General features: G+C 37.3%; 2 protein-coding genes and 1 long non-coding RNA gene across 3 annotated transcripts; all 3 read right to left on the bottom strand.

Annotated features, from left to right (window-relative positions):
- Positions 1-1,643: 1,643 nt before the first annotated feature.
- On the bottom strand, positions 1,644-2,726 carry LOC116187023. The gene is made up of 2 exons (XR_004151962.1): positions 2,476-2,726; positions 1,644-2,163 (listed from the first exon to the last, which is right to left on the bottom strand). It is a non-coding gene; the product is annotated as an uncharacterized LOC116187023 (long non-coding RNA).
- A 4,599-nt stretch (positions 2,727-7,325) lies between these two features.
- On the bottom strand, positions 7,326-10,945 carry LOC116188561 (NADH dehydrogenase [ubiquinone] 1 alpha subcomplex subunit 13-B). Its single transcript, XM_031518000.1, has 3 exons — positions 10,573-10,945; positions 7,921-7,992; positions 7,326-7,813 (listed from the first exon to the last, which is right to left on the bottom strand). Exons 1-3 carry the CDS (start codon positions 10,785-10,787, stop codon positions 7,669-7,671), a joined length of 432 nt encoding a protein of 143 aa, XP_031373860.1. The 5' UTR covers positions 10,788-10,945; the 3' UTR covers positions 7,326-7,668.
- A 1,945-nt stretch (positions 10,946-12,890) lies between these two features.
- Positions 12,891-17,643, bottom strand: LOC116188266 (glucose-1-phosphate adenylyltransferase small subunit, chloroplastic/amyloplastic). Its single transcript, XM_031517509.1, has 9 exons — positions 17,243-17,643; positions 16,123-16,419; positions 15,228-15,497; positions 14,938-15,117; positions 14,546-14,649; positions 14,252-14,363; positions 14,038-14,136; positions 13,510-13,629; positions 12,891-13,245 (listed from the first exon to the last, which is right to left on the bottom strand). The coding sequence occupies exons 1-9, from the start codon at positions 17,501-17,503 to the stop codon at positions 13,129-13,131; spliced, it is 1,560 nt and encodes a 519-aa protein (XP_031373369.1). The 5' UTR covers positions 17,504-17,643; the 3' UTR covers positions 12,891-13,128.
- Positions 17,644-27,430: the final 9,787 nt, after the last annotated feature.

Consider the following 27,430-nt stretch of genomic DNA (forward strand, 5'->3'; position numbering starts at 1 on the left):
TAATTCGATTTAAAAAACAGCTTTTAGCTAATTATTGCTCTGGACATTTTCGCCATCTCAAGGTAGAATAAGTTCCACCTACAGAAAAAAAAGGGGAATAACTTCCATTCTTAACTTCCCTGATAGTAACTTCCTTTCTATTTTCTTTTTAAATAATACTCTTTATTTCTATCCTTTTGGCCTCCTAAATTTTATTTTCTTTTGAAATCGACCTATTTAAAGAGAACTAAAACTGAAAAGAAATGAAAATTTGATGCCCGTGCTACGCATGGGTCACACTATAATAGTCTCTTTAAATAAGAGATTACGATGAGTAGCTTAGAGTTAATTAATAGTTTACAAATAAAACTATCCACTCAAACAAATTTAACACAAACTATCCACTCAAACAAACTTAACACAAACAATTTTAATATCTTTTGAATAGTACGCACCATTTATCTATTTACATAAAGCAGGCCCCTACACTGTTATGTTTCTTGTACTTATATAATTGAAATTATGCATACTCTAACTACTTAATAATTACAGATATATAATGTTGCGACGTGGCTCGGTATGTACAGTTTTATTTATTATGTTCTAACTAAATAATCAGAAATATAATGATATGGAAAAAGAAAATATATATTATGTACAATTTAGTACACAAAGTGTAATAACGTAAAAGTTTTACTTTGAGTTGTTTCCTTCTAAATACCTTTCATAAATTTGCCTTAGTAAATATTTAATAAAAACAGGAAAATGCAAGCATCCGCCCAACAAGTTGGGTACAAGAGACTAATTAAAAAAAAAAATTCCTAATACTCTTACATAGTTAGTAATAAATTTATATATGTAATTTATAAAATATCATATAAAAATATTCAAGATATTATTACATTTTATTTTTACGATATATTTAAATAAATATTAATTAATATATATGAATGTAAATATCTGCGCAACGCACAGACTATAAAACTAGTTTGCTTAAAATTACTGTAATTTACTTGAATCATTAATAATTTGTCCGGTGGGTAAATATCTTCGTTAAAATTTAGATATATAACTTCAAAAGGTATTGTAATCACAAATTGAATGCATTATAGAAGTCTCATGATCACAATTTTAGCATCAATGGATTATTTTCCTCCCGTACTCGGGAATCATATCAATTAATGGAGCACTTTTGATATCAGGTGAACCGAATCAAAAGATGTGCCCTCTTTTAGAAAATATTTTTCACAATAAACTTCTATAAAAGCTATTTCCCATAATAAATTTACACACTATTCTTTTATTATTATATCCCAACCATTTTAATTTGTTTAATTTAAGTCCTCGTTCTATTTATATTTCCCAACCATTTAAATTTATTTGATTTATATCCTGAACAAAACCCAATAAAGAGTATTTTTGGGATGCAGTTTGGGGAACGATTCTACTTCCGGTGCTTCTTCAGTAGGGATTTTTAGATTTTTCATACTATACAAAAACTAATATGAGTCATTAAATCTCCCCTCATTTAATATGAAATGTCCATTGTATATAATTTTTTAAAGTTTTTTTATTATTTACTTTCCTATTTTCCTTCGACAAACCTTCACCACTATTACAAATTAGCCCTCATGCATGGACCAATGAGGAAGTGCCACGTCATCTATAATAAACCACCCGTGGAACCGGCTGCATTAATTAAACCATACCTCTAACTGAATCAGCTCACAAATTTGATTCAAGTATTATCATATATGGAGTAATATCATAACCCTAAAATAATTCAACTGGTCTGACATCTTTCTATCCGACTTTCAATTTACCCCTTGTCATCTCCATTCCAACGCAACGTCGTTCCTGTCAACCAAAGCATTATCGCTGCCATCTCCTCCTCTCTCGCATTCCACTCCGGCCGACCACCCTCTTCTCAATGATGATGGTCAATCGCCCAGGTTGATTGTATTGTTGTCAATCTCTAAACGTGACACTACGCTTGAGTCCTGAGAATCATTCTTCTTCTTGCTGCTAATAAGCCATTCCCATACGACCAAGAACAAAAACAATTCAAAATTTGAAAAGCAAAAGCTTCTAGCTACCTCATTAGGAAGTCCTCATTATAATTTTTACTTTGCCCTGCAGCAAGACACCAACCGGGCTCAAATTAGCAAAGAGCCCAACTTCCAACTGAAAATCAACACGCCATCCTCCCGTTAGTCACACTAATAATCAAGAACAATATTTTCCCTACATAATCTTCCATCACAATGCTTTTAGATATATACATATGTATGTGTGCAAGTATATACACAACACCCAGAAAGGGAAAAGAATCTATTTTGCCAAATCAATCGCTCAGCAGAAAACTGTTTGTGGCAAAGCTTGAACACGGAGCAGGGACAATTCCATTCCTTGAAATCGGAATCATCAACCAACAGCACGAAGAACGACGGGGGATTGAGTTCCTTCAGCAATGAAGGCAACAAATCATCAACTCACCTTAACAATCGAGTAACCTAGAAGCCGATTTCACCGGAGAGACGGATTGAAGGGTCAAAAGAAGCGCTTTCCTCCGCCAAAATCTTCCTGCAAAGGAAGCAATTCCACTCCAAACCCATCGGAAAATGCAGGAAGGAAAAAATCTTCAGACAACCCCAGCAGACAAAAGGGGCAATTGGGAGCTCGAGAGACGGTAACAGAGACTACCGCGTTTTCTGCTCTCCTCTCCTCAATGGAAAACGCTTTATTGAATCGTATGGTTTTATTTCTAATCGGTTTGGTTCAATATTACATGTGGTTCAATGTTTCACGTCATCAGCTCGGATTTGTGATGGCACTGAACACTAACGAAAAGATTTGAGAACGAAAATCACATTTTATGTTAATATAAGGACGAGATCATCATTTTTGAAAGTTATTTTTAAAATTTTAAAACTTATAAAAATGGATGATTCATATTAGATTAAGGAGAATATAAGGACCCAAATCAGTTATATATTATATGAAAAAACTTAAAATATATGCACGGTAGAATTTGGCTTCTACTTCAAATTGATTTTTTAGCCTAAAATTAGTTTGATTAACTACTTACACAAATTGGTTCATTGATTGGACCATTCACCACTTTAGTAAACAATATAAAGGGGTCCGTCACAGAGCGAGTATGGACTTATTCTATACTCCAGGCGCGTTTCTTTTTTTTGCTCTTCTCTCTTAAATTTTGTCAAATAAATTTAACATGTATTGTAAAGACAAGAAAGTGGGATTGGAATCCTTGGATCCATCGTTCGAATCCTTTAAGTTACACTCTTTTTTGGTGGCATTTTCTCCCCTTTTTTTCCTTCTTTCCTTCCCCTTCCTCCGCTGGTTTGTTTTTTGTTTTTTGTTTTTTTGTCTTCCCCTTCTTTTGCTATTAAAATGGCCCTATTTTTTCTTTCCTTGCCTTTTCTTCTTAATAGCGTTTACTATAATTCATAGCCAATACTAAAGATTGCCTAACCTAATTGGATTTTCCAATTCTAGAAATATAAAATTTTGATATTGTTCACTTAATGTATCATCTAATAAATCTAAAACACCTCATAAATGTGGCGTATTTTAATTTTAGGGTTCCATATTTGATAATATATATGATCCTAAATCGAATGAAATTATATTTGATAAACAATAAAATTAATACAAAAGAATAAATATCTCTGCCACAGAGCATAAGTTTTCAACCTAGTAAAATAAATAAAATTAGTCCCTTGGACCAAGGGAGCGAGTCGGGAGCTTTTCCCCAATCGCTTCCTCTTTTTTTAACATTTTATTTTTTTAAAAAAAATTCCTTTTTAGTATTTTTGAATCCAGCGTGTACCACTTGTATTGAAGTTCAGTGAATTTGATTAATCTGATCCGAGCGAGATCGGCTCACTGAGATAAAGCTCTCCCAATCATCAAAGTTTCCATCACAATATGTGCACTCGAGGCCTTGCATGAGAATAACAATCTTCGACCCATCTAAGACTAACCAACTTTGACAAAAAGCTTATTTCAATTTGTCACAAATTTAAGTAATCTCTTTTTATTTGTGAAGTTAGAAATGTCTTATTTTTTCAATGAAACGCAATATTAGAGTAATATATTGACTTGAGATTAATTCTTATTTGGGTATTAATTTTACCTAGCTGGTCACGATATGCTTTTAATTATTGTGGAACCTACTACAAGAAAGTTCATTTACTTAAAATTAACGGACCACATAAGGCCTGTCATGGTTTTTAAGTAGAAATATTGAAAATTCAAATTAGGATTTACGAAAAGAACTGTTAGCTTTTATATCGTTTGAAATATTAAGTAGTACAATCTTTTGAAAATTTTGGACCATTTATCGTCAACCAAGAGTTCATGGTTTTTATACATAAATAGTTTTATCATTAGTTTCAATTATACTACATATAATTATCACACAAACTACTATAATAAACCCAGAAGTTAATGAAATATTTTCCAACTCGCAGCATTGTGCGGGTGGAATACCCTAGTTATCATTAAAACTCCTTCTCAAATATAAAATACTAAAATAACTTAAGTAGAGTCTACTAAAATAATTTAAAAAAATTAAAAAAAAGAACTAAAATATAAAATATAAAAATTAAAAATAAAAATAAGTTAGCTTCCACTTACTTTTGATTCTTTTTTTTATTTACATCCGACCCTTAGGAGTTACATCCAATTTAGCCGAACCAATTAACTTTCATGTAGGTGTTAATATTCTTAACATATCCCATTCACTGGTTTTAACTAAATGTTTTTTTTTTAAAAAATATTATATTTAGTAATTAACACCAAGGTTTTCAGAATCGCGATTCTACCTAGAATCGGTCGAGGGTCGTAGAATCGTGAATCGTAGAATCGTAACGTGAATCGTAAGATTCTACCTGTAATTAAAAAAAAACATATATATATATATATATGTATTATACTTTCCTAAGCCAAAAAAAAAAACAATCCTTGATCCTTTATATTCAAAAAAGGACCAAAAACTAACAAACCAACAATAAGTCATAAAAGGCTTAAAATTACAAATTATCGTTACAAATTATCAAAATTTAAAGTCTAAATCATAATTCAAACTCTCAAAATAAACAGATAATCACATAAATTATAACATCCAATGTCGAATGTATGTTAAAAGCAAAACCATCGAATCAAATAACTTGGAAAGAAAGAAGAGAAAAAACAAAAAAGAAAATCTCTTCATCTTTCTCCTCAGTATCTATATCTGTATTGCCAGTTTCATTTTGTTTTTTTCTCATAAAAGCAAGAATGAAACTGGAAATCGGGCACATCATAAGCTTTAAGAAGTAAATCCAATTAAAATTCTGTTTTTAGATTTAAATAAATATAAATCAAAAGGTCTTTTAATCAGCCAATGGACAGAAATGAAATGATTGGCAACGAGAAGTTACAGAAATCAATCTCAAAACCCAAAACATAGCTCCGGATCATTTGACCAAGGAGATGTCAAACAGCTCAATCTACGAAGACAGACCACAATCGGACCTGAACTCCCACGGATTAAGCTTCCAGGCAAAACAAATACCCCCACCGAAACCGATCTAAGCAGGTATACCCGACTTCATCAGAAATACTACTGCTGAAGTAGGAATCAAACCCAGCGAGCAAAGGGAATCAAGATCGAGCTCGAAATCCAAAGTCTAAATCAGAACTCGAAAATTGCGAAGTCGGATCTGCGGACTGGCGGAGCTTCAGCCTTCAAGCTCGTTGGAGACCGAACAAGAGACACCGGTACGGGCAGAACAAGAAAAATCGTCTCGAAATGGGGCAGAAATTGAAACAATTTGGAAGATTGAAGAAGGCCAGTAGATTAGGGCACGGAGATGTCGGGGAGAAGGGGGGAGAGCCGGAGAAGAAAAGCGGGGTGGGAGGGTGAGGGGTTAGAAGAGACGGGCTCATTGCCAATGGGCTGGGTTTCGGCCCGAGGGCCCAAATCAGGCCTGCCCTCTACTCGAGTGTGGGCTGAATCTGGAATCGCGGAATCGGCCCGATTCCGCGATTCAGCGATTCAACGTCCGATTCAGGCCCGATTCAACATATTGTGATTCAGCCCATAGAATCGGAATCGTATGACCCCCCTAGAATCGTAGAATCGTACGATTTTACGATTCGAATCATGATTCTAAGAACCATGATTAACACATAGGAGTATCTTTGAGTATGCGAGAATTGGTTTTAAGTTTATGTTTGATTCTTAAAACTTTGCACCCACCAATCAAGGACATGATTTCCATATTTTGCAACATGGACAGACGGTTTGTTGTATTGGAATCACCAATCAAGCACGGCAGACGACAGTAAATGTAGGCAAGTGTTGGGTGTGTCTCTACGGCCACTCGTGAGTGGGAATACTCGGATCACTATTTGATCATATATTAGTTGTGTTGTTTTGGTCATTAATTGATGAAATTGGGTTAATGTTCAGTCATGGGTCAAGTGAATTTAGTCGAAATTGGGCTGAGTGATTAAATTGACTATCATTGCTTTCAGGTCCTTAAATGCCAAGGTGATAAAGGTTGGTTTAGATGGCTTTAACCGGTTAATTTTGGTCCTTAGGTGATAAAAGGTTGGTTTAGGTGGCTTTAATGGGTTAATTTGGGTCCTCAGTTCACGGGTCTAGCTGGGGAGCCAAGTGAGTAAAGATGATTTGTTTGATAAAATAGGTCAATTTGCTCACAGGTTATGTGATTGCCAGTCTAAGGTTGGATTAATTGTCTGAATGAAATGAAATAGATCTGGGGGGGTGTGTGTTCATAAGTCTCGCTGTAATTGGTGTCTTCTATGCGTTTAATTGGATAAATCGAGTTCTAACTAGTTAATTACGTACGTGTACTTTCTTCAAGCATTGTCGAGTAATTTCGTTGTTGCTTGGTAAATCGACTTAAACTCATTAAGTCAGTGACCGAACTACAAGAAATTTATGTTGTGACAAATTCTCTTGTTACGGAAGAAATTTGATCACAAAAAAAAAAGTATATTATGATAAAAGATTAGATAAGATTAAATGAAATCTCATAATGCAAATAAGTATATATGTATGTTGATACATATATCTCTATATGTATTTACATATCCTTAATGTTGCGTGAACGCTACAAACCAAATATTCCCGCAATAACAAGGTTCTTCGTGTTGGTCTTGACGGCGCTAATGTGGGTAGTACTGTCCTGCATTATGCGATCTTACGCAGTGTCAATGGCTTTTACATCACTTCGCGGCTGTAATATAATGGTAGCTGTAATCTGGCTTAGTATTTTGATTAGAAAAGTCTAAAGCTGAGACCCAAACCCTATCAAAGGGAATCCAATTACCGATGCCAAGCCAAACCAAACAAAAATTAGAAAAGGTTTATTATGAGTAAACTATTTTCAGAAAGAAGATGCCGGTGTCCTTTAACTACACTCGGTCTGCGTCAGTCTCAAAACACGACGACAAAAGAAATTCAAAATGTACAGATGATAACACTGAACCTCTTCCGGTTGCCATATCAAACACAATTAAGTTGAGTCAGACAACAGATCGTCCATCTTATTTAGGTTGCAGAAGCTGCGACTTTTGCATGATGCGCGAAAATGAAGGAACCCCTTGACAACTAAAATGCAGGCTCTAGGCAGCCCGCACCTCTCTTCGAAGTTACCAGACATCAGGACGGAGCTCACCGCTGGCAGGTGGGACCCAACGACCAGAGTGATACACACTCTCTCCGACCTTCCACCCGGGCACATCCTTCATCACATCGGCCTCATACTCGAGGTACTTCTTCCACTCCTTCACGAACCTTTTTAACATAGACCAAGGAAAGATTAAAAGGAGTTCAAACATCTCGTTGAAACAGCAATCTTGAGCAGAAAAATGACTGATTGCAGAGAAGCAATTGAATTTTACCTCTCATCCTCTTCAGCTTGAAGAGTGGGCAGAATTGCCCTCCGTGCAGCATATTTTTCTTCCTTGAGTGCCCTACAGATGGTTATCGACTGTGAATAATTTTTCGATGCACATCAAAGACGCAGCTGAAAAATCATGTCTGGACAAAAAGTGATTCTCACGAGAAAAGTAACTGATACAAGCCATGCTTCTCTCCCAAGTAAGATTAAAACAAGCCAAAATTCAGTTCCCTCCACTTCTCTCCCCCCATGAAAAGAAAATGGAAACCAAAAACAAACATCTCTAAAGAACAATTCATAAATTTCTCCAAACATCACCCTGATTCTTGACATTAATAGAAGGACAAGGATATGATCAAAACGCAATTCGACTTACACAAGATTTCAAACTGGTTTACTGGTTCAATTTGGAAGGTTATATTGCCACAAAGAAACTTTACCAAGTTGAAAGGTGGCAGTTCAGATTGAGTTTATAACAGATTCCAGGAGCCCAGTTACCAGTAGGATATCCAGATAATACTAATCCTTTTCTTTTGGCTTTTTTTTTTGGCAATATATTTAAATATAAATACATATATACATATATATATACCCCTCTCTTAAGTGAAGAAATCTCATCAGATCCTTTCTCTTATTTCAGAAACAGTCCCTCCCATGACAACCATAAAAGGCCGCCCGAAGCTTCCCACCCAGCTCCAGCTGAAGACCAACTAAACTGTGGTTTTCTTGCCTCTAATGACCTGGTTCAGGATTGAGGTGAATGAAGTTGAGGCACCTCAAATACATTGGCCCAGTTATACATAGACCTAGGTCAAGGAAGCCAAGGTGGCACAATGACCTGAACGATGAATTTTAGCTTTTCTAGGGGAAAGCTGCCGACTGAGAGGCATCCTCATCCCTGTAAATGGTTGAAAAGGGGAACAAGATAACTGTAACCTCACAATATTTCAATAAGTTCACTGTGGCTGGTGATTTGCATATAGAAGTATTGTTAAAATCTGGAGATGCTGGCATTTCCTGGCTGGTAGATTGGCCATGGCTGTATGATGGCGACAGGTACCATCATGCAAGACCTGCTACTTACTCTGGATCAGGTCTAGAGGGGAGGCTGATGATGCATGTTACCAGATCTATGGCCTAGGCGTCTGGGATTGAGTTACCTTGGCAAGATTTCAGGTAAGATGGGTGAAGGGTTGTTTCAAAAATACAAAAATTGTATATGGTGATCTCATAGTTTTCGATTGAATCTTGCAACAAAAACCTGTCACTAGAACCATGTGGAAAGCAACCCACTTGACAGAAGGAGAAAAATAATAATAATAATTAAAAAGAAAAAAGTATCCTTGTGGAAACAATTTCGTTTTGCACAACCCAGTGTATTTATTAAAATCTCGGTTAGCTCCCAGATGAAACAAGAAAAATTGCTTCACTGCAAAACACTCATGATACTACTGTGATCTCACTAAGAAACAAGCATTTTAGCTTAGTAAGCTGGAACAACCAAGCCTCATTGGCAACCAGACAAATTAGCACATTGCGTCAAAATAATCGAGCAACAAAGAACTCATAAAAGTGGATTGATCTTTCCCAGGATCAAGAAAGTACAACATTCCCAAAAGAATCCAACATCTAAGGAAAAATGAACACCAAGTGAATCAAATTCATTGAGAGGAATCTTCTACGGAGGATAACAACCCACACACCCCAACCCCAACCCGGCTCCCCCCCACCAACCCACCCCCCCCCCCCCCCCCCCCCCCCACAATTTTTCTAACATGTATTTACACTTATTAGTAATAACATACATGATGGTGGCTTAGGACACAAATTCATATGGTGATCCTACCCTCAATAAAGGCATAGTCTTGACGAAAGAATGAGCCCTTTCAACTGTGCTATTACAGGTAAGTAAAGCTAGCATGGGCAAGTGACAACCATCAAGCATCCTACAGATTGAGACTGCTATATGGTGATGTTGCAACACACCTTGCCACGCTAAGTAAGTGTTACACCTGATATCATAATACAAACCTGGCCAACTACAGAAGACATTATCCGGGGCACTCAATAACACCATCAGGAATGCCAAATTTCACATTCTATGCCTCCATCTACAGTCAATTGCATTCCTTATCCACCCACTAATCAGTAAGTAATCAGCTCCCAATGAGGCGACACAGAAAAATTTCCGAGAAGAACCGCATCAGATCTTATTCCTATTCTCAAGATGTACTACAATCCCTCACTTTGAAAAATCCACTTCTTTTCTTCTGAAGGAATTTCGACGAACATTTACATACTAATCCATCATCCCTTGCCCCTCCTCCATAAGCCACCATAACCATCAATCAGAACAAGCTACCCAATGGTTAGGTTAGGTTAGGTTATCTCGTCTCATTGTCAGTAGCTTCAAAAATATCCATTTCCCATCCGACCCGAAAGAAAGCAGCTAATCACCCTTATCAGTCAGCAGAACTGCGTTCCTCCAAACAATGAATGAATTCAGGAAAACAAAGACGTCAACAACGGGGGTTTTTTTCCAGTCAATCAGTTCCGATCGATGGATCGATGGGCTAGGGCTACATTTGAAAGGGAGAGAGGGGCGCGGGGCGGGGCGGGGCGGTGTGTGCGAGCGACGAACGAACGAACGAACCTGCGGATCTTGTTGCCCTGGCCGACCTGGTACATGCCCCAGGAGAAGGCGCCGAATGCGGCCAAGAAGATGGCCATGGCGCTGGGACCCGTGTTGGGAATGCGGCGAGCGAAACGGACGGGAGCGAAGCCGCCCGGCGGCGGGCCGTCCTGGAGGAGGGGCATGTCTTTGACGCTAGCCATCCCTGGCTTCTTCCTGATCATGGCCTCCGTCATCTCCGCTTCGCTTGCTCGCTCTCGCTCTCAGCTCGCTGGCTATGCTATGCTGAGTTACTAACAAGAGGTTTATACTACTCTGAGGAGGAGGAGGAGGAGGAGGAGGAGGAGGAGGAGACTGACTGGGAAGGCGGACGGACGGAAGGAGGGGAAGGGGGAGTCGTCCGCGGACGACGTCGTCGGCTCATATGATCCTTGATTTGTGTTTGCCTCCTCTATTCTTTTCGCTGTTTTCATATTTGCCCCCAAAAGCTTCACTTTGGTCACGATTCCCCCTCAACTTTTTTTTAACTTTTTTCGGCTCAAACCCCCTCTTTGTTTTTTATTACTTCAATTATTATTATTGTTGTTGCTGTTATCTGGCAAAAAGAAAAATCTATATATTTATAAATTTTACATTAATTGGAGTAAGAAAATAATTTGTGCAAGTTTTCTTTCTCAAAAAACTAAACTCTTCGACATGAGCATTACACAAATCCTGCAAATAGAAATTATAATCAAAAGTCAAATGTGAAAATAGTAATTTATCTGAGTTCTATAATTTATGTTTACATACAAAAGATTCATATGTAAATTTGATATTTTAAACTCCCATAATGATAAAGAATTACCACCAAGGCTTGGCATTCTGGTGGATAAGGCCTGGTGGAGTTGCCTTGGCATCACGGGTTCGATTCTCCCTCGTGCAATGCGGTTCTCCTAAGGCAAGAGTCTCATAGGTTGTCTAAAATATCTGTTAGGGGTTGGTTGGCCTGTGGGAGTCCAAGTAAGTTTCGCCCCGCTGAACACTAGCATTTCAGTGGGGGGACGCGCCTTGTGAGGGTTGTTGTGCCGGCCAATAGCACCAAAGTTTGTGGGAGTATGACTGCCCACTACACCAAACCTCCTTTTTCTTATATAATAGAAAATGATAAAGAATTATTTGAGAATTCATAAAATTAATAATGTATTCATATTCATCATCATTTAAATTTTCGAATTTTTAGGACCAAAAATTATTTTCTTAGAAATTATACGGGTAGCTGAAATGGGCTTTTAAGGAAAGGGAGTTCGATTGAATTTATTTTTTTATATCTTTTTGACATAGTATTTGATTAGGAAAATGTTTTTTCCTCCAAAAATTGTTTGCTCCAAATCCTAAGAATAAGAGACATTGGAAAAGTGCCCCTCATATTGTATTTGATTACAAGTCTGCCCCTTGTGTCTCATTTAGAGGCTCCGAATTCGAAGTTTATAGCATCACTCATTTGATTAGGGGAAAAAAAAGCCATCAAAAATATATTTACAAGGCTATATCAAGTGCTATAAAAAACCTAAAAGGGTCAAATTCAAGAAATTGAAGCTGCAAGGGGTGGCGATGTGATATTGAAACTTTGAAGATTGAAAGTGAAATAAACGAGTTGAAAATTGAAAACATGAATATATTGCAAATGTTGGCGACTTTCCCCCCATTTTTTAGGGGTAATTACACTGGTGGTCCAAAAAATTTCACTAATGTATCAAGTTGGTCCAAAATTTATTTTTTGCTACTTGATGGTACAAAATGTTTCAAAGTTGTAACATGATAGTACAAACCGTTATCTCGCCATTGACGTCGTCATCTCGCCATTGACATGGGTGGACCTTTAAGTTAATTAAAGAAATATTTTGTACCATTATGTTACATCTGTAAAACATTTTGGACCATTATGTGATAATTTCAAAAGAGTTTGAACCATCATGTAACGTTCCACCAACTTTTAAAAACATATCAGAGCCACGTGTCGGCCACGTTTCCGTCACGTCAACTTCGCTTAACGGTGTCAATGGTGAGATAACGATTTGTACTATCATGTTACACTTTTAAAACATTTTATACCATCAAGTAACAAAAAAAACTTTTTAGACCAACTTGATACATTAATAAAATTTTTTGAACCACCAATGTAATTTCCCCACTTTTTATGACTATATCCTTTTAGAAATACTTAGAAACATGTAAATATTGCAAATTCATGTTCTAATTACGTAAGTTCTAAAATTATTGTGACTTTGCTATTCTTTTATTTTTATTTTTATTTATTATATCGCAATAAATATATATAGGAGCCTAACATAAGGACATTACATGAAGATTTAGACTGAATTTAAATTAATTTTTAGAATGTAAAGACTTTACAGCATATATAACCTTCTCTTCAGGTCCTCTGTAGCATCTGTCTGATTTAAGCAGTAGTGATATTTGTGGCATATTGTAAATTTACATTGCAACTTATAGTATGCGAACTCGAAAACTGGAACTTAGATAATTTCACTGGCCTTTGTTACGTTACAACTCGCTCTCGTGTCAGAAACTTCTTTCTTAGATTACAGTGCCGCTCGGGATCAACGCATCCTTGATCACGGTAACGATCCCGCTCTTTATGAAGTAGCCATCGGTTTCCCTCGCTGCTTCCTGAACATTGTCGCCATTAATAATCTGCAAAGAGGAAATTAACAGAATGGCCTATCGGTTAGGTTCACATAGAAACCATCAGCAAATATAACAAGGAAATCTATGTAAATAACATATTAATCACCGGAAAATATTATCTTGCTGTCTCAGAGCACAGTAAGGTCATGTATGAGCCAATCGCAATGTAAATTCTTCTCTACTGGAATTAATCTAATCCTCACATGCATTATAAAAGAACATGAAGCAGTATTTGTTGGTTCAGGTGATTTAAAGAATAGTTCTCTGCACCTTTACATTGTCCCCAATCCGAGCATTCTTGTCAATGATAGCTCTCTTGACGTGAGAATTCTTGCCAACGCCAATTGGGACACTGCCCTTTGCAGCAAGAAACCTCCTGTCCGCGTCCGTCTGGACAAAGATGAACCGAGAAATTACATCACCAAATAAAGTTTATATAGACACATACAAAACATGCAACATGTGAATATATGCATGGTTATTTCACCCTGTATTGCTTATTATTCTGAAACACTAAATGAAGATTCTATCCCAGACTCATCTAAACTAGGCCTGTTCGAGCAAAACCATCAATTATGATCAGTCCAGCATATTATTTTCCCCAGAAGCACGAGGGTCACCAGTAATTTGTGTACTGAAAGAAATGTGCAAGATAAATCCAAAAAGAGACCACAGATTTTCCCAAATATGAAAACGTTACTTCTCAATCAAGGTTGGAACTTCAGCCTCCACTTACTTGATGCTTGGGTCATTGCACAAATATTGACTAGCAATAGCATCGGATCAGGGTGGATTTACCTCATAGTAGTCAGCTCCCATGACTAAGGTGTCTTCAATGATTGCACCCTCCGAGATGCATGAACGCAGTCCAATCACTGAATGGTGAATTTTGCAATTCTGTGTAGAAAGAAACGGGGAAGAGTCAGCTCATATGATGTGGCCTACACTTGTTTTATTTTGGCCAGGAAGCTTGGTACAACTTGGAAACCCAAAATTGGATCGATGAACTTACCTTTATGACACAGCCTTCACCAATCACACTGTCAGTGACATCAGCATCTAGCATCTTTGATGGAGGGAGATACCGTGGCTGGGTGTAAATTGGAGATGACCGATCATAGAAGCTGCAAAAGAATATCGACAGTACTAAGTAAGCCAATCTCCACTTAGGCCATGTTTCTTATCAATGAGAACATCCCGTAATGCCATATGTATCATAGCATAATTCTTAGGCCATTAGATTCCACAGTTGTCCATGTTTCGAAATAAACGTCTCATAAAGGAAAATAAAGCAGGGATGGACTACCTGAAATCAGGCACTGGCTTCTTTGTGATCCCAAGGTTTGCATTGTAGAAGGCCTCAATTGTCCCAATATCTTCCCAGTACCCATCATACAAGTACGCTTGCACCTGCAGAAAGTCAAAAATATTTCAGATCTCTGATAACTAAACACAAAACAAAATTTACCATAAGATGTAGCATATATTATACATCCAATTGCAAACATGGCAAGTGAGGAGCAATTTATCACAGAGAACTTTTCCAGAAAGTAAACGAAAAAATTGGATGATATTTTACTACGTTCCAGTTAAAAAAGTATTTCGAAAGCACCATTCATCAACTTCCAAGAAAAAGGGGGAAAAGACAAAGGAAGCATATTATGTGTTGAAAATGCGTAGGATGGGTACGACACGTACTCTCATTCCAATGGAAGTGGCACCAGGAATAACTTCACTTCCGAAGTCATTGGCTCCGGGAAACTTCTCCCTAAGAAGATCAAGCATCACATCCTTGCTCACAACATATATTCCCATGCTTGCAATGTAAGGCATCTCCTTCGCCCTCTCATCATCAAGACCTAAAATGGTAGTATCAACCTGCAAGGCCAGCACGTAATGAAAACATAAAGAGAAATCAGTCAGTGATGAGTGATCTAAAATGAATGAAATTCAGTAAAAGTTCCATATCAGTCAAAACTTTGGGTGACCTTCATTGCTTTGAGCTGCTCGCCTTTCGGTTTCTCGGCAAACTCAATAATGCGTCCCTCTTCGTCGATCTTCATCAACCCGAATGCCGTGGCACGTTTTTCATCCATGGGAAGAGCAGCCACAGTGATATCAGCATCAGTCTCTCTATGAGCTTGAATGAATCTCTCGTAGTCCATTCTGTACAAGTGGTCTCCAGCAAGAACCAAGAACTCCAATACATTGTGCTCCTCGAATAACCAGAGATACTGCCTAACAGCATCTGCGGTGCCCTGCAATTAAAACCCCAGCTTTATTTTTAGTAAGCCATAGTAAAACTGGGGGTCCAATAATGTGTAGAAAAGTTGGGCCTAGTTCGTTAATGAAATAAACAGCTGCAGCGATTAAGAACATAAAAGAACTTGTTAGATTGTAACAAAAGTATCCTCAAATTTGTAACTGAAAATGTTCATCGACAAATGAGTCTAATAACAACTTTGAAAATTACGTTTTTATGTATTATTTAATAACAAGATTCTGATTCCCGTCAAACCACTGTCTCCTCTACCATTGTCACTACCACCTCAAGCACCTCCGATGCTCACTGCTTACTTCAGGTCACCAGTTACTGGTTTCCAGCCGAGGTGTTTGAGAGCATGTGCCTCATGAACTGCACGGTAAGAACACTTGGAGAAGTTTCTGAGAATTTTAGAATAAATTCTCAGACAATGCTTTGGAAATTCCAAGTGCCCACGAGTATTTTCTTCATGAAAAGAAAATCAATCAAGACATCAAAGTTTACTTCTCTTGCAGAAAATACCATTGCAGCATAAACATGCCACCCATTAGTTTCTCTTGACAAGGTGAGCATGATGAAGAACAGAAGAAAGATTTTCCAGCTGCATTACTCTCAATTACCTGGAACCAGTTAGGATTCTCGGGGCTCTGCTGAGCAGCAAGAACCTCGACGAAGCCCTCATTCTTGTAGCCGCCCATGTTGCTTGCGTAAGCACGAGAGAGGTGGCGGTTCAGCGACGCGGAATTGAACTGGGTAAGGACATAGATCTTGGAAATGTTGCTGTTCAAGCAGTTGCTAACGGGAATATCGATCAGCCTGTAGTTTGCTCCCAGAGGAACCGCGGGCTTTGCTCTCTTCTTGGTGAGTGGGTAGAGCCTGGTCCCAGCTCCACCTCCCAATATAATTCCTAGAACACTCTGCATATCCATAGTAAAATTTCATAAAAGGGAAATCGACCAGAAATCAAGAGAAATGACCAAAGATACATACATCAGTTTGTTCGATACAGTAGCATTTTCTGTGAGTACACTGAAACCAGCGTAATAGAACAATAACAGCATGGCATCAAATTTTAATAGATTATAGAGAAATGCCACATATCGATCTAGACGGTTCGAGCCAGGCACAAGATAGAGCTAACTCCCCAAGTTTGAAGTCTCCAAGTTCTCTTCTTGGTTGAATTTCCATCAAGATTTGAAAAGATTATGAAACAATGAATAAGGGGTGATCCAAATTCCAAACCCTGTTATTCCACTTCCGAATGTATTTCGGAAACCTTGTTTTGGAATATAAGCTCCGATGCACGAAACACGTTCTCGAGGTAATAACAAGCAAGATTTCAAATTGCACAGAAACTTCCACCTCCCCACTCCCGACCCGCCACCTTTAAGCCACCGGCTGCCAGAACCATTCAGTGTTCACACTATCAAACCGTTCAGTAATGCCCTGACGAACAATCGTGAACACTGAACGCGAAAACAAGCATTACAAGCAATTCCTGCGGATAGAAGCCGTTTTCATGGGTTGAGAGAGGTCCGATGATCGGACACATCAGACGAACACGAGAGAGAGAGATTGAGACAGTGAGAGAGAGCAGAAATCATCAGAAATCGCAATCAGAGAAAGCAGGGCCGACGTCCGATCAGTCGCAATCAAGGTGGGAAGCGAACAAAATCACGAAAGCAGCTATGTAGTCAAACTTCGCACGAGCAAGAGATAGAGACACAGAGAGTGACTGACCCGGCTAGCGTCGGGGTCGAGACAGGTCTGGGCATTGCGGGAGTCGGAGACTGCCTTGGGGGAGACGAGGATCGGGGCCCTTCCCCTGCCGGAAGGGGAGGCAGCGGCCACAGCATTGCAGGGCGCGATCTTGTCACCGGAGAGCTGGGAGGAGGAGAACGAGAGGGAGGGGGTGCGGTGATGATGGTTCTGCTTCCTCTGGGTCCAGGAATCGGAAGCGGGCGAGGAACTGAGCACGCCCATCGCCGCCATGCTCGCCATTGCCGATCCGATCACCCCCTTCTTCTTCTTCTCCTCCTTCTTCCTCTTCTTGGTGGATGTGGACTGAGTGGAGAGTGAAGGAAGGAAAAAGCAGGGAAGGAGTCGGAGTTTCTGTGGAGCAGAGCAGAGCAAGTAGCAGAGGCTGAGAGTGATATGTTGCTTTATATGTTTGATGGGTCCTCGGGAAGTGTTTATTTGCCATCGAAGTTTGCGTTATTTTACGCAATTGACCCTTCCAAATAATTCCTCTCTCTCATTCCCTCTCTAATCTTTCTTTCTTTATTTCCCTTATGTTTGTTAACTAATGCAAAATTAATAATGCCCTAATCATGTATAAAAGGTGTAATGATAAAGCAAATTACTGAAAAAGGTTTTAACTTCCGTAGAGGAAAAAGGAAGATTGTATATCGCATGAAACTTTTGTAAAATACCAAAAGCGCTACCAGTAAATAAATATAATATTTACAAAGAAAGATAAAATACTAAATAGTAATCTCACGACGTAACATGAAGACCTAAAAAAATTACTAGAACTAAAAATGCTACTGGTCGAACTCACTGAATGCATCATGTGAACTAGATCGTTTTGGAACTCGAACATAGGTTATTTACAATCAATAAGAAGATTAGAAAGCTAACAGAGAGTCCTTATTGACAGAAAGAAAATTGATCAACCAATAGCTCCAAAAAACGAAAAATGTCAAAACAAGTAATAATAATCACAAAATATAATTTTTTAAATATGTAATGAGTCCGTTGACGTCCTTTCATGTATCATCTCCTAAGCTAAACTCCTAAACTCTTTCTTATATATGATTGAAAAAGAAATCATCACCCACCATATAAGGACAAGTGCAAATTGATGGAGCTTAGTTGATGTGAAGTGCGCAAATGGCTCAATCGTTGGAAAAAAAAAAATCTGCAATCTCTGGAAAGGGAAGGGGGATAACGATTGGTGGATATCATTTCGAGAGGGAGATTGGAGATTGGGATTGAGTGACAAGGGACATTCAAATCTTACATAAAGGCCCCATTGTGGACCGTCCAATTTATATATTCTTTATTCTCCCCTAACTTTTTTCAATTGACATAAATTATATTTTTTATTTAATGGGTCACACTGAATTTTAGTTTACGGATCAATTATTAATTAATAGACCGAGGCAGCTTCACGTGCCCATGCAATCCAATCTTCAAGAATCACCGCCGTCGTACGTTCCATATTGCACCAGAGCAGGTAGACACATGGCGTTCATTCTTATAGAAAAATCAACAAATATGTATTAAAAAATTTTAAAAGGTAATAAAATACAATAATCTGGACACATCACATTTCCAATACGGTTGAATTGATGACATAAGGGCACTACTTGGGCAAGATTATAGTCCAAGGTCCTATAAAATCATACAGGAGAATATTCTTATGATAATGTGATCACATGTACGGTCTGTATCGACATATTGATTTATCTCATAGACTTACAAATTATTAACATGAATCGCGAGAATTAATAAGTGGAACAACATTCACTCATTATAAAAGGAAATAAATAAATAACTTGACGTATCACAGATTCAGAGAAGATTATATCATTTTCTTTGGCCTATAATTATCTTTTTGGAAGATTATGATCCTGAAGTTTGAAGTTTTCAACTTGTACCCCTTAAGTTTACCTTAGTCAATATCTATGAAGTAGTTTTTAACTTGGTACAGAAAGTCCCTAAAATATTTATAAAAAAATAATAATAATTTTAACATTTTTTCGGTTACAAATGAGATCCAAAACCTAGTGCAAATGAAAGAAAAATCTTAAATAATTGACAAAAGGGCACGGTAGTTCTATTAAGTATCGAATTTGTGACCTCCAAGTCGGCAAGCGAGCGCGTGTATCACTATGTTACACCCTCTTTTAATTCATCTTAACATATTATAGAAATGAATCCATCTTCGGCCAATTTGAAGGGCAGGAAATTCAGTTGTAATGTCATTTTTTTTTTGGTGATATGATGATAATTCATGAATTTGAGATTCCGGTTACATGGGCACTACATCAGTTGCAATTGGATGCTTTTATAAGTAGGAGAAAAAAAATTAACACTGATGAAGTTAATAAAATTCTACCAGAAGAAAGTTATTTTAATTGGATGTTAAAAACAATTAGGTGAGAATGGCAAATTTCAGTAATTTTTTTTTTATAACAATGAGTTCGAAATCACATTGATAACGTGTATTTTCTGAAACAGTATTTGTGTTTAGAACTTCTTTCACTGCCAAACGACATAATTGCTTATTATTGAATAGATGGAGCTCTTGATTGGATATAAGTAACATGTTGTATTTTTTTAACATTTTGAAATTAATACATCATAAAACAATAAATTGCCATTGCAACCAGAAAAGGGAAAGGAGGAACTGAACTAGTTCTCCATCTAGACTGCGAATAGGATCCAGAGTTACTGTCTTCGCAACAAAATGTGACGGTGGCCTACGACATGCTATCCTTGGTTAGTATGTCTATAGTAACGCAGGTCCCTAATTTGCCAGCAAAAGTGCTCGTAATATTATAAATTTGTGATTTGGGAGGCCTTCGCAAACACCAATATTCATCCCTTTTCCTATATTAGCTAAACAAAAAATTGCCATTTTTTCAGTTATTCTTTACTAATATGAAAATATGTTGTTTTCATATATTAGTTGTTGATCGAGATACTTATATTTAACTGCGCAAGGGTGTTCATTGGTTGCATGGTCAAATCACAGAGAACAATTAAGTACGTCATGAAAAATATATATATTTATGACTGCCTTCAAGAAACAATCCCAATTTTTGGTTTATAATGATATCTAATATGAAACTTAAGAGTGCAAATAGTTTGTGTATAATAAACATTGCCATGCAAAGCTGACAGATGTGAAACTTCAAGGTGTGAAAGAGAATATGTCCTTTCACTTTTTTCATAATTGGAGTTGGTTTCTGTTTTATGTTTATCCAAATATTCTTTTCTGTTTGTCCTTTGCTTCCATGCACGCCCCCCTGTCGAAACTCCTTTCCAATGGATTCATGGAAAGGACTCTGATTGTCATCCACAATAAGTTATTGATTTAAAAATGCCAAAACATGAACAGAAAATTGAGAAATTATGCCGATGATTTTTCTATCATCTACATAGAGAGAGGAGGCGAAGTCACCACCACCGATAAAATTGTAATAAATAGATAAATGTGTGTAAATCATGAAACAATAATATATTAATTACATGAGTAATGTGCCACGGAGTTTATCATAGTTTCGGGTATTCTTCATTTTGAGTCCTAATGGATACTATTTAATCACATAATGCTAATGATGGGGATTATACATTCAACCGGAAGTACTTTTTTAATCAATGGTAACTTCACTATATATACCAAATACTTCTGAAAAAGATATTGTTCATATTGTAGTAAATGCTAGTGAAAATGACCTCGTACTTCGTTACAGGTTCAATTATGTATTTTTATTATTTTTGAAAGATAACATGTTTTCTATCTCTTCATAACCCACCATCCAAATAAGCCTAAAAAAAAATCCACCTAATTGCATTAATTGTTAAAAAAAATTAACCTATAAGAGAAATAAAAATGAAAATTGAATGTTGATAATGCTAAGAATTGAATTAATAACTGTTGACTGAGAAGAGGGGCAACTTTTCAACAAGCTAAACAGTACACTATCATCTCTTATATAGCCTTTTAAATGAATTTCGAAGATATTAATAATTTTATAGTGGAGGTCAAAAATAAATTTAGGCGCCCATGGAGAGGGAACCTACTGGCCCTCTGGTTCCTGCGGACCTATTTTAATTGTTTCATACAAATAAAAAAGAAAATTGGACGTTGATAATGCTAAAATTGAATTAGTAATAGTTGACTGAGAGGAGGAGTAACTTTCCAACAAGTTAAGTTGTACTTTCATCTCTTGTATAGTTAAATGAATTGAAGATATTTAGGTGCGTTTGGTTTCTCATGGGGCTTTGACTTGGTATATGGGCTCTTTGTAGTGGGTAGAGTTAAATTAGAAGATTCTAAAATACCATCTTGAAACCAAACACGCCATTAATTATTTTATAGTTGAGGTCAAATATACATTCAGTCGCCTGTGGAAAGGGTACCTACTCGCCCTCTGGTTTCTACAGTCAATGCTAAGAATTGAATTAAATAAGATGGAGCCCCACGCGATATTGCGGGTTCTCAACATATTTTCAGTCAACAATATTTTTATAAAATCGAATGAGGATTTAATTGCAAATTAAAATAGTTACAAAATTAATATAGCGTTGCTTATTTCAAATTAGACAAAACACGAGTCCCCTAACACTTTGGTCCTCAAATTTGAAGTGACGAAGCTCAATCCCCTTGCACCTACTCGTCCTCAATTATTTTATTTGGAGTGAACAAATAGTTAGTTTATCGGAATCAGCCAAAGGCGTGCGTTCGTGAGCCCATGCTAGAGACTGCCATGAGTTTGTATAGAAAGCACCTTCAACCCTTTCCACAACTACTAATTAGATTTTTCGTCGGATTATCCAATTTAGTTCAAAACCTAGTACTTAAAACACTGTACATTAGTAGCGGAAGGAAATTGGTAAATATTTATATAAAAGTCCTTCGACTACTATATCCTTGAATATGGCCAGCATATAGGTCCCCAAAATTTTTTTACCACCAATTTAGTCCTTGAATTTTCAAAACTTCTAACAAAAAGGCCCTTTTTATGCCTTTTTTGCCAACATTTGGCCTTTCTGTTATGATTTTTGGAAATTAAAGGACTAAATTGGTCGCACAATTTTTTCATGGGCCTACCCATTGGCTCGTTACAAATTTAAGTGTTAGTGCATTCGATGAAATATCTAATTTCAAAATTGTCTTAATTTGGTAAATATAGAAACATGGAAAAAAAAGAAATTTATATAAGTTAAGTATACTTATAAATAGTTTCTACATGAGCAGAAGAGAATTTTATATATATATATATAAGTTAGATTCGTAACTAATTTTATAAGATTGAGAAAATTAGTTTTTTTATAGATATATAATATATAATATACCAAATCTATTATAACTTCTCATTTTTTTAATATTTTGATATTGTAAATTGTACTTACTACTACCTCAAATAATTTGTTAGATATATGTAATATCAATAAATTATTATTTCTTATACCAACTTATTTATTAAGGTAACATGTTTGGAGTTTTTATATAAGTCCTTGAAGAATAACTTCCAAGAGTGGGAGAACATTTCCCAATGGTAGCGCCTCAAATGATTATTAGATATATGTAATATCAATAAATTAGTATTTCTTATACCCACTTATTTATTAAGGTAATGTGTTTGGAGTTTTTTTGGGTATGCGTCATGGTATCTAAAATTCAATTGCTCCGACTAATCCAATTGAGCCGGATCGATCCATTAAGGGATAAAATTCTCCCAGTGTGGAGTGTGTTTGGAATTTTTATATAAGTCCCTGAAGAATAACTTCCAAGAGTGGAAGAACGTTTCCTATTGGCAACCTAAATTATTTTTTTTAAAAAAAGTTGCATATATCCAATATATATATATATATATACCATTTATGATACTAAATTTCTTCTAATTTTATAAACAAATCTGGAGAAATTTTTTGTTGAAATAATTAATTCGACCATAATAACCATATCATTTTATCTCAATGATCAACCACATTACCTGCTTGGAGTCCCCTCGGTGGAGGCTCCCCATTGTCGATAGGCAATTTTTAGGCGCTTAACAACTTGAGGGGTTAGATTAGTCCCTGAGCTTGGGACTGGATGTGAGTCACTACTACACCGTTTAAAAGTTGATTAGCCACCAAGTCTTTAATTGGAGTCAAGATACTAACCACCTAGGGACTTATTTATTGATTCGGTCTTGAACTAGAAATCTAAACTCAGGGTTTCTATTTCAACACTAATGCCCGCAAGTGAGGGTATTGCCCGAATCGGTACCTTCCTAGACTTTACTACCTAACTGACGCAGCGTACAACGCGAGTAATCGTCACAGACCAGTTGATTCGCGCACGAATACCGAAACTACAACCTTCTATACCTATTGATTCTACGAATACCAGGAAATAAGCATCAAACTCGAATCGATCCGAGATTGGACAAAGCATGAAAGCTCTGAATTTTATTGATAATCAAAAGACGACTCCCTACTGCCTTAGGGCTTACAGAAAGCTTAAATAGGGTATTAATAAACCTAAATTACATAAAAGAGCTAAACTTTCCAAAAATTGCAAAAACACCCTAATTAACATAAATTGCCTGTTTGAGGCCCTAAACGATGAAATTTGCCTTAAATATCGAAAAATCACTGTAAAGCGGTGATTTTTGCTCCGGAGGCCATTTCCTTCAAAATAGGGCCTTCATAACCTATTTTTTTCCAAGTACCGACTTGGCAGGTTTTCTGCCGCATCACTAACACTTGTTTTAATCCCCGATCCAATTGTTTTAATTCTAAGGGTCAAGGGTCTTATTCATATAAATATGTATATATGTACAAATGTACAATTACAAGATAAGCCATCATTCATTCATTTACATTTGCACATATACACATACATCCATACATCACATTCATTCAATTCGTACATACATCACATTCCAATCCATCATCTATGGGCCTCCAATGAGTCTTAATTGGGACTAATACAACATTCATGGACCAAGTGGATCTACAAAATGGGCTTAAGGCCCAAAAATAGGAATGGGCCTACTACCCCTATCCTAGAAAATTCTAAATTTACCCATTTTATCCACAACTCTTATTTTTTCAATTTTTCTCAATTTTATTAAAGTCAACTTTGCATGGTTAACCAATTAATCCAAAAAAATCTAGAGAAATCTTAAATCCCTCAAGACTAAAGTACCCTTTCTTGATTAAATCCTAAGACTCTTTAGGGTGAGTGAGTTATCCAAAACACCATGAATTTAGTGTCGAATATAAGCGATGAAACAATTTTATTCTTGACTTTGCCAGTTACCACGTAATTTGACACTTAACCATGTGATATCAATTTTTAGCCAAGCAAGGAGTTTAGACTTAACACCCGACTCAACGCTATGTTTGGATTGAGGGGTTTTGGAGTTTTTGGAGGGGAGGGATTTGGAGTTATTGTAAACCCCTCCAATAACATTATCTAGGGAAATTTTATAAAGGTTTTGAAGAAGATTTGAAATACCTTCAAATCCCTCTAAATGTCTTAATTTCAAACTCTCTAAATTGGGAGGTTTAAGAAGTTTTTGTGCATCTCTTTATTAAATAATAATAATTTGACAATTCGACCCAAAACAAATCTAAAACAACAAAATGAACCCAATCAAATCCCTTCAAATGCCTTAATGAACTCTATCCAAACAAGGGTTTCGACCTTTTGTAATCCCTCAAAACCTTCCTATCCCTAGCCTTCCATAACTCTTCAAACCTCTCCCTCTCCAAACCCCTTAATAAAGAGTATCCAAAAACCAATGTAAGAGTCCCTTCGAGGTCACATGGACCTACTTCAATTGATCCTAAGACTCGAGGGCAGAGCAACAATAACATATCTGCCCTCAAACTTTCAAAAACATTACAATTTCACTCTTTTTGGGATTTTAAAGCACATTTGAGCGGAGAAAAAATATCAAAAAATATCATCAAGTTTATAAAACATTTTCTAAGTAGAAACCACCCCGATATGAATATTTTTGCTACGTGAGAATATCGTTTTTTTTTTTCAGTCTCAAACCCTTATCTTGTTGGATAAGATATTTGAATAAAAGAGTTTGATCAGGGAAAATTTATCGTGCCTTTTTTAGTGAAAAATACGAGCAATTGGATTTAAAATATGGTCTCTGGAGAGTGAGCGTCACATTTCAAAATCCGTTTTAAACGCGCGTCTCCAGATAAAGAAATATTGCCATTAACTCATACAATTTTGAAAAGAGGCACGGATAATGAAAATTAAATACGTAGCACTCGTGGACTTATCTGTTTATTTTCGAAAGTCCATCTTTTGACGTGCGATCTCGAGGTGCTTTCATACACTCTCTGATTCAATGTGCTTCCTGAATGGCAGATCTAGCTTAGGCCGAAACGAGATGCTTACAGTTGCAAAGTTGGTAAAGGAACAGGTGGCACGGTCTCTCCAAGCAGTCGAGAAGAAACAAAAGGGCTTATTTGTAGTTGACAAAATCGGTGACTCACTTTTCACCCCTGAAATAAGGGAAATAGTGATCCCTAGGATATTCAACGTCCCAACCATTGCTCAGTTTGACAAGAAAGTTGATCCAGTTGAACACGTGAGGAATCACACCACCTCACTTTTGGCAAGGAATGCTACTGATGAGATCAAGTGTTTGCTTTTCTTGGTGACTCTGAAAAGTATTGCAAGCACCTGGTTTCACTCGCTTCCTCCATGGAATGGAGATATTCAACCTTGAACAGAGGGAGAAAGAAACTCTACGTGATCGATATAGTTGCTTTCTAAGGGAAGCCACCAAGGGAAGTCCACCATTACAGAGGTCTTCGTAATAAATGGCTCTGTTGCATTGAGGATTTCCCAAGCTATAGCCCAAAGGATGTCTGTTGAGGAGTCGCTCAGCCATGTCTGACCTAAGGAAGCTTTCCACAAGAGGATTTGAAAAGTAGTTCACTTCGCGTACTAAAGGATTTGAAAAGTAATTCACTATGCTAAACGAGCCTTGAGTAGTGGTGATGAACAAGATTGCATGTTTGCACCTAAAAAAGTTCCCTAAGCCTAAGCTAGGAAAGCTTAAAGGTAGAGATCCCAACAAGTATTGCAGCTACCATAAGGTAAATGGTTATGATACTGTAGACCACTAGATGCTGAAAATGGACATTGAGAAGTTAATCCATGTAGGGCATCTCAAAGACTTTGTCTAGGGAAGCGGCCCAACCACTGGGGATTCCACTAAGCATTCACTCAGTCCCCCAAGCACTGAGAGGCACCAGAATCTTTCGAAGGAATACATGCGACAAGCCCGAAGCAACCATGAGGAGTCAAACTCGCCTCGAGAAGACTCCCAAGTGGGAATCGACCCCTGAAGTCAACAAAGGACCTGAGGGGAAGATGAAGCATGTGCAAGACAAACGCTCAGCATAAAGACAAGATTGAAGAAGAATCGCGATGACTATAATGAGCAACTTATTAGCTTCTATAAAGTAGACGCCAAGCATGTACGTTTACCTCACAAAGACGCACTAGTTATTATTGCCCAAATTGGCTCCCATGACGTTAAGAGGATACCAGTTGACAATAGGAGCTCTGCGAACATTATCTTCCATACAACATTCAGAGAGATGAAGTTAAGGGAGGAAGATCTTAAGCTTGTTAAGTCCCCCCTAATCAGTTTCACTGGGAATACTGCAGAGCTCATCAGGATGGTTTCCCTCCTAGTCTCTTTCAGGAGGAGTCCTAAAAAGGTGAACAAAGTGGTGGACTTTTTGATAGTTGATATACCATCAGTATAATTCAATTATTGGGCGCCCGATGGGTAACGCAATACGAGGTGTCACGTCGAATTTTTGCCTCAAGATGAAGTTCCCAATTGATTGATGGTGTAAGAGAAGTTTGTGGTGACTAATCCACTGCGAGGAGTTGTTACCTTGCTTTCTTAAGAGGCTCAGCTGAACCTGCCCTGGTAGTTGAAGGAGGATGTGACCTTTGAATGGAGTCAAATGCTGAGTGACTCTCCCCAATGAAGGAAATTTGTGAGGAAACCTTGGCTGGATAACATGTTATCCAAGTAGGCTCCCAGCCGCTCCAAGTTCAGAAACGAAATCTGCTCCAATCCCTCGAGAAGAATATTGACGCGTTCGCCTGAAAACGATCTGACATTCCAAGCATTGACCCTCGTATCATCA

Source organism: Punica granatum, chromosome 8 (assembly GCF_007655135.1).
Source record: "Punica granatum isolate Tunisia-2019 chromosome 8, ASM765513v2, whole genome shotgun sequence".
Lineage (NCBI taxonomy): Eukaryota > Viridiplantae > Streptophyta > Magnoliopsida > Myrtales > Lythraceae > Punica > Punica granatum.